The 8901-nt window shown below is 40.4% G+C and overlaps 1 protein-coding gene across 1 annotated transcript in view; it reads left to right on the forward strand.

Annotated features, from left to right (window-relative positions):
• The window catches only part of LOC124131233 (protein ERGIC-53-like), a 28031-nt gene extending 19409 nt beyond the window's left edge, over positions 1-8622 (forward strand). Inside the window, exons 12-15 of the mRNA XM_048395184.1 lie at positions 2166-2257; positions 3143-3308; positions 4046-4158; positions 5011-8622. Coding sequence (XP_048251141.1) covers positions 2166-2257; positions 3143-3308; positions 4046-4158; positions 5011-5047 — 408 coding nt within the window. The 3' untranslated portion in view covers positions 5048-8622. The remainder of the gene's footprint in view (positions 1-2165; positions 2258-3142; positions 3309-4045; positions 4159-5010) is intronic.
• Positions 8623-8901: the final 279 nt, after the last annotated feature.

The raw sequence follows: 8901 nt of genomic DNA on the forward strand, positions 1-8901 counted from the left end.
TGAGGGATGGGTAGCATGTGACATCAGCAGATGGTAGGTGACCACACAGTCCGGGTAGTGGTGAGGGATGGGGAGGATGTGACAGCAGCAGATGGTAGGTGACCACACAGTCCGGGTAGTGGTGGGGGATGGGGAGGATGTGACAGCAGCAGATGGTAGGTGACCACACAGTCCGGGTAGTGGTGGGGGATGGGTAGCATATGACAGCAGCAGATGGTAGGTGACCACACAGTCCGGGTAGTGGTGAGGGATGGGTAGCATGTGACATCAGCAGATGGTAGGTGACCACACAGTCCGGGTAGTGGTGAGGGATGGGGAGGATGTGACAGCAGCAGATGGTAGGTGACCACACAGTCTGGGTAGTGGTGGGGGATGGGGAGGATGTGACAGCAGCAGATGGTAGGTGACCACACAGTCTGGGTAGTGGTGGGGGATGGGGAGGATGTGACAGCAGCAGATGGTAGGTGACCACACAGTCCGGGTAGTGGTGGGGGATGGGTAGCATATGACAGCAGCAGATGGTAGGTGACCACACAGTCCGGGTAGTGGTGAGGGATGGGTAGCATGTGACATCAGCAGATGGTAGGTGACCACACAGTCCGGGTAGTGGTGAGGGATGGGGAGGATGTGACAGCAGCAGATGGTAGGTGACCACACAGTCCGGGTAGTGGTGGGGGATGGGGAGGATGTGACAGCAGCAGATGGTAGGTGACCACACAGTCCGGGTAGTGGTGGGGGATGGGTAGCATATGACAGCAGCAGATGGTAGGTGACCACACAGTCCGGGTAGTGGTGAGGGATGGGTAGCATGTGACATCAGCAGATGGTAGGTGACCACACAGTCCGGGTAGTGGTGAGGGATGGGGAGGATGTGACAGCAGCAGATGGTAGGTGACCACACAGTCCGGGTAGTGGTGGGGGATGGGGAGGATGTGACAGCAGCAGATGGTAGGTGACCACACAGTCCGGGTAGTGGTGGGGGATGGGTAGCATATGACAGCAGCAGATGGTAGGTGACCACACAGTCCGGGTAGTGGTGAGGGATGGGTAGCATGTGACATCAGCAGATGGTAGGTGACCACACAGTCCGGGTAGTGGTGAGGGATGGGGAGGATGTGACAGCAGCAGATGGTAGGTGACCACACAGTCCGGGTAGTGGTGGGGGATGGGGAGGATGTGACAGCAGCAGATGGTAGGTGACCACACAGTCCGGGTAGTGGTGGGGGATGGGTAGCATATGACAGCAGCAGATGGTAGGTGACCACACAGTCTGGGTAGTGGTGAGGGATTGGTAGCATGTGACAGCAGCAGATGGTAGGTGACCACACAGTCCGGGTAGTGGTGAGGGATGGGGAGGATGTGACAGCAGCAGATGGTAGGTGACCACACAGTCCGGGTAGTGGTGGGGGATGGGTAGCATATGACAGCAGCAGATGGTAGGTGACCACACAGTCTGGGTAGTGGTGGGGGATGGGGAGGATGTGACAGCAGCAGATGGTAGGTGACCACACAGTCTGGATAGTGGTGGGGGATGGGGAGGATGTGACAGCAGCTGATGGTAGGTGACCACACAGTCCAGGTAGTGGTGAGGGATGGGGAGCATGTGACAGCAGCTGATGGTAGGTGACCACACAGTCTGGGTAGTTGTGAGGGATAGGGAGGAATTGATACTGATATTTAATTCATATCTTCAATTCAAGTCCAGTCACTGTAGACTGTGTAGAGTTGTGTACCTTAGGCGTGCCAGAAACCTATGATCGCCCTGATTTTGTTTCTAGGTTTGTCATCACGCTACCCGGACTCGTGAAGATCCGGAGTAGAATAGGTCTTCAGCAACCCGTGCTTGCCCTAAAAGGCAACTATGCTTGTCGTAAGAGGCGACAAACAGGATCAGGTGGTCAGACTCGCTGACTTGGTTGATGTATATTATCGTATCCCAATCGATACTCATGATGTCAATCACTGGATTGTCTGGTCCAGACTCGATTATTTACAGACCGCTGTCATATAGCTGGAATATTGCTAAGCCCAGCATTAAACAACAAACAAACAAAAATACTTGGACCCACAATGAAGACATTCCGTGATTTTCCATAGTTTTATATGTCAATGATTTATGCTAATGGTTACAACAAACTGGTTTATTCATTTTTTGTCTTTTCCAGGGTCAGATCAATATTGACACAATCAAAAGACATGAAGTTGACAAAGTTTTTAATAATCAAAATGATCTCATAAACCAAATACGGGACATGAGGTGAGTACCACATATTATACCTGACCAAGCAGCTGTAGAAACTAACATTCATAGTCCAGTAGTCCTTATAATGATAACATATAGCAAGTCCCTTATCATCGCTGCCGCCAGAGAGCCATTTCCCCTCTAACCACAAATGTACATACCGTATTCGACGTAATAAGCGCCCCGCTCTTATAAGTGCCCATGGCGATAATTGCTAACATATTAGCTAGTGAACAATCCCAATTAGCACTCCTTCCGATTGATCAATGTACACAAGACATATATTCGCGTATAATACGCAATCGTTTGTTATATCCACCCTTAATTATGGGCAATTAAATTCTGGAAAAATATATCTGTCGTACATGAACATTTCAGGCTGTCAGCATAAACCACGAAATTTATCTTTCAACTCAATTTTGAGAGCGCCCTGGGCGCGTATTACGTCGAATACGGTATATGTTTTTGGTGGAACAGAAACTCCCCAAACTTACATTCTTACTTTACCAATTACATGAAAGTTGAAATGAAATAGAAATTCAAATTGACAACTAAAATAATTTACCTGGGGGGAGAGTATTCAGTGTCAAGACAGTCATCACTGCAAATACAATTTCAGAATAGTTGCCCATGATATTAATCATTTATCTGCCATGACAAGATTTATCTTTTTCAAAGACTCAGTGTTCGAAATTAAGCATCAAACTCAGTTGGTCCTTGTCATAGCCCTAATGTTTAAAGTTTATTAGACCCAAGATGAAATGCCCAAAACAACCCAGGACCCTCTAAATTTCTAACACTGCCAGCTGGAATTTTAATAACTCCAGCATAACAAAGAAATTCTCTAATTTAGTCATCTATTTTTACGGATTGTTGACAGTATTACGATCTTTGTTTCAGAACGGTGATAAATGATGTACAGCAGAAAGCCAACATCATCCAGGGTTCTGGGGGACAGCAGCAGGGCGGGGGAGGGGGTGGGGTAGTCCAGCTCACCCTCCATGAGTTGAAGGATAACCTCAACAATGCTAGGAATGATATTGCCATGCTGCTCACAAGGCCGCAGGTAGGTGCCCACGAGATGTCTTGGTGACGTAATGCATGGTTCTTTTACTAAGTTAGAAGGCCAAGGAGAAATTGGGATACATCGAACTGCAGTTACCGTAGCCCATACTCTCATTTCGATTAGTTCCCAGCCGTTGCTGGTCATTAGAGGCAATGAGATGGATCGGGTGACCTGGTTGATTGTGTGTCATTGTACCCTTGTCATGCTTATGGTGTGAGACGCTGTGCACAATCACAAGATTGTCTGATCCAGACTCAATTATTTACAGATCGCCATGACATTGCTGGGTTAAACAACAAACATACTTGAAAGTTATTAATCAAGATTATTTCAAAACTGTTTTAATAAAGGTTTTTGAAAATTTATGCATAGCATGGATTGGTAAAAGGGTAGTTATAGCTATCGTCAGGTGTACACTTGCAATGCATTTGTACATTTGAATCGTGACATTCCTCCCCAGTGATGTACAGTGCTGCCATTATCAATGCAGAGTTGAGTCCCTTATCCCTGGCTTCATTTGGAGCTTCTGTTCTGCATCAAAATTAAACTCCATGAAATACTTTAAATACTGTTTAGAGCAGTGTCAGTTGTTCAAAATGCTAACTTTGACGGATTACTTTGCAGGAAGTCGAACATGTTTTGTTGTCAGTTGTGGTTTCTTTATGGGGAATGACTTTTTTTCCATTGATGATTAAGAAAATGTACATCTGTGTTTTAATCCGTGTTTTGTATTGCAGGCTGCAGCCGCAGCGGCTAACTGTCCGACACAATCTGGCTGTCTGACACCACTGGTGTTCTTCATCGCTCTAGCTGCACAAGTTATACTAATGATTGGATATATGGTTTATAAGTAAGTTATTTGTGCTTAAGAATATTTACAACCCTTTCTAACTTCCTGTTTTCTCCATCCCGTGAAGATTCCCGGTTAGAATTAGTCTTCAGCATCCCATGCTTGTCGTAAGAGGAGACTAACAGAATCGGGTGGTCAGACTCGCTGACTTGGTTTGATGCATGTCATTGTATCCCAATTGGGTAGATCAATGCTCATGATGTCAATCACTGGATTGTCTGGTCCAGACTCGATTATTTACAGATGTTTCATATACTGGAATTATTGCTGAGTGCGGCGTTAAACAACAAAGAAACTTTTATGTGTTTGCCCTGGGACAGAACAGAAACTCAATCATTTTAGTTAAAATTCAGTAATGATAATTAAAGGAAAAGCTATAAAATGTGTATTTTTGTTTACTAGTCCTTTGAAAATATTTATTTTGTTTGGGCCTTTTTCACTAATGCTAGTTTCTTACACTGCCAGTACCCAATGCTTGTTGCAAGAACCCACTGAACCTGGGATCCGGTTGTATGCTGGGTACCAGATGGTGGGGATTGCTGTTTTATGCTGGCAATGGTTTGTTTGGTCCAAACTTGACCACTGACAGGCCACCGTAATTTGGCTGGAATATTGCAGACTGTGATATAGATGTAACAACATTCAATCTTTCACTGCTTAAGTGCTGTGTTGGATTTATAACAAGAATGATAAAAACATATTTTAGTAAAGGTATTCATTTTAGGCATTGTAAATTCAAGAAAAGATAAAATCGCTATGAATAGCGCAAGAATTTGTGTCCAGATATCTCTGCTTGAGTTTATACATTGTCTGCATTTAACATGGTCTAAAATATTATATTTTATTTTTCAGACAAAATAAAGAAGCACAAGCGAAGAAGTTCTATTAGGAAGAGATGTCATTAGGTTTTAATATATTTCATCAAGTCTGTAATGTTTCACTCATATATGTTAAGTTGCCATTATTCATTTTGAAAGTCATCTCCAATAAATGAAAATATTTGTAATAAATCAGAAAATTTATTTTTTGTTTTGAAAATTTACCCTCTTTGGAATTTGCCCTGATCATGCATTAATTTCATCTTCCAAGGTTACCATGGAAACAGTTACATGTTGGGTATTGACATAAAAACTTAGGCCACAGTAAGTTTATTATCAGATTTTCATCCAAATCTTTAAAACGCTAGGCGGGAGTCGTTTTATCTTTTCTTTCCTGTTAAACAAACCTTCAAAGGTATCTGTGTACATTAACTGTTGATGGATTATTTCACATGAAGAATGAATGTTTGGTAGAACTATGTATGAGATTTATTTTATTATGTTATGAAGGGAACACATGTAGTGATTTTCTCCATCAGCATCATCAGTAGGTACTGGGTACTTCGGGACGATGAGAGGAGGTCAGGATGGCTGTTTATGGTAATGAGGTGATGGAGACGAACATTTTAGTATTAATTTATTATTGCCTTGATTATCAGTTAATCTCAAGTAAAGTTTGGGGGTTAATAAGTTTTCGATAATGAATTACATTGAAATATCTATGACTACCATAAGAGTCTTGAAGTCATCAACACAGAGACCTTGATGTACATGTGCACTGTTTGTGTTAGTAGGAAAGTAGGAATCAGAATATTTTTCAATTTATGTCAAGTGACAGCAATACTAAAGAACTGCCCATATGTTCCTTGTATAGATTTATGGTTGTGTTTTTTCTCTTATTGTTCTTACTTGTAACCGGAACCTTATGATAGCAGCATATACAACTGTGGTTTTCAGTCTTTGAAAGGCATTTAGAAGTGATACACATAAGGAAGAGAAATTATGGATGTCATCTTCTTTATTATGAGGAACATGTATGGGAGTATTTTCTTACTCCTTCGTCAGGTGAATGAATACTCTGAGGCAGAGAGCATATATATGTACATGTAAAAGCAGTAAAAGTAATAAGACAACAAAAGTGGAAACTTAACAAGGAAAGCCAACAGATGATTGGTGCTGATTGGTGATTAGCAATAGACAATGGAAACCAACAGATGATTGGTTTTGATTGGTGATTAGCAATAGACAATGGAAACCAACAGATGATTGGTTTTGATTGGTGATTAGCAATAGACAATGGAAGCTAACAGGTGATTGGTTTTGATTGGTGATTAGCAATAGACAATGGAAACCAACAGATGATTGGTGCTGATTGGTGATTAGCAATAGACAATGGAAGCTAACAGGTGATTGGTTTTGATTGGTGATTAGCAATAGACAATGGAAGCTAACATTTTACAGTAATTAGAGCTGATAGTTGATAATGAAGGGCAACTGGAAGCCAGGACTTATAATCACACCATCCATTCACCTGACCAAGGAGTAAGCATGTACTCCGAAATGTTGTGTTCCTCATAATAAAGAAGTTGACATCCATAAATTCTCCTCCTTAACTGGGGTTTTGTTGACTTTGGTCGAGGAGGGTTTATTCGGGTTAAGATAATTGTGACCTACCTGGAGAAAAGGGACCTTATGGGTCCTTGGACATAATTGAGCTGTGATGTCATTACGAAAGATGTTTTGACATCAACTTAATTCCATAAAGATCGCCATAAGTGCAGACTCTCGTTAGTTCGTAATGTAAGAAAAACATTTATCAAAACATTTCAGCAAAAATGTCTACTTTTAATTAATCAGACTATATCTACAAATTGCATTTATAACATGAATAGTTAAGTCTGAACGGACATTGCAGAAAATGAGTCAGAATGTTTGATGCCATGTATGTCTGTGATAAATGTGAATTAAAGCGTGTGAATTATATTTTTGTGGTCCTAAGATTCTGTAGTTTTAAAATATAATAAGAAGTCCACGTGTGTCTTTTCTGCCATAAGGTCCCTTATCTCATGGATAATATTCAGCATGATATCACAGAATCTGATAGTGCTTCCATGATATAACCAACATTTAAGAAGTGATATGTTAGCTGTATTTATTGCCTATGTATATGTTCTTTTCATATATTGGAGAAGAAAACGTATCATCTAGTCACCATTCCTCTTGTCAAGAGATTGAATGAAATCACAAAAACCAGAAGTGCTTCTGAAATAATAATTCTGTTAGATATCCTATAAATACCTCAATTTACTTCGTGGTGAATCCTAATTTTGTTACTGTTATTTCTGTGGGCAAAACATGATCGTGCCTTATACAAAACTGATGGTTAAGGCTACACATAGAATTCGTTTTCAGCCATGGTGAGTGTTAGACAAATGGGGCGTTTGGTACCCAGACTCGGGATTTTAATCTTTATTACAAGAGCATGAAAAAACGTATTCATTTTAGGGGTATTGTTATGCCACAAACTCAAGATTTAATCATGAGAGTCATGGATGTATTTTGTTTGACATGCCTCGGGGTAGAAAGAGGTATTTCATATTGGACACAGTTTTGACGTCATGAAGCCACGATTCTCTGCCCTTGACAAAAATATGCCACTGGCCTATTCAAGCCCCAAGTTTGCAACCATTTCCCAAACTGGAAAAACAAAATTCCAAGTTTGTGTTATTTATCATGCTAATAGATACAACTACCATTATGGTTTTACAGAGCTGACTTGTGACTATTTAATCAAGCCGCTATGTAAGTAGAGGCATTGATGCATAGTTTACATGATGAAGATACCTCTGAATTATCCAAAATAGAAATTGTTTCAATTTTTTAAAAAGTAATGTATTTTTGTACCAATTTGTCTGTCAGGGACACATGGTTTGGAATTCGATATAAATCCCTGAGTTTATCACCTGCTATTCTTGTCACATTAGTACCAGTGATGACAATTTTCCTTTATATGCAGATTTGTTTGGGTCTTTGAATACGCTTTTCCACATGACAAATGTTAGCAGATTTTTGTGCAGTTCCAGCAGTATCAACGTTGAGGTGATCCAACTGGAATGTGGAATTATGAAATATCAGTTCCTTTATTTTTATTTTATTTTATTTTACGGAATAAAAGAACAGAAATTGTCACAATATTTGCAATATTTAATTGTGAAACTGTTTAAGACAGATTTGTTGTCTAGCAAATATTCTGAAATAATCATTTTCCTGTGAGGTCCTTTGCCATCTGATTTTTTTGTTTTTTAACCGTTTTTTCAATGAAAGTCTGAATAGAATTACCCTGTGAATTCACAGTGCTTGATATTTCTGAGCTGCAGGAGGATGCCAACACTTTGCAGCTCATCTCAGAATACTTCAGCTCATTTTGGCAAGCAGAAACACCATTCTTTGCCTCAGATGTTAATCTAGCACAAGCTTATGATCCTTTGAAGCATAGACCAAAGAATGATAATCATTTCAATCTGTATGGAAATGAAAATTTCAAGTGTAACAGACATTATTTTTCCTGAACAATCTGTTCAAAAACATTGCTATTTTTGTTCCTTTAAACTTCTGAAATTGATCAATAAAACTGATTAGATGAGTATTTTTTAGGTCACCTCATGTCTAAGATTTCACAAACATTTTCATGTGAATTCTACACCATCCTGTACTCACATTCGATGTTATAAGCCAAAAGTCGAGGTTAGTTGACTATCATGCACTATGCCAGAGACGAGGGTTAGATATATGCCAGAGACGAGGGTTAGATACTGATGTCAAGCCAACTAGTAATCACTGTACAGGGCCACACTATTTTTTCATTTTACATTTTACATTTAAATCAAAAACTGGTCTGAATGAAATATTGACAAAAAGCACTTTC

This window comes from Haliotis rufescens, unplaced genomic scaffold, assembly GCF_023055435.1.
Source record: "Haliotis rufescens isolate VD_foot unplaced genomic scaffold, xgHalRufe1.0.p SCAF_14, whole genome shotgun sequence".
NCBI classification, from domain to species: Eukaryota; Metazoa; Mollusca; class Gastropoda; order Lepetellida; family Haliotidae; genus Haliotis; species Haliotis rufescens.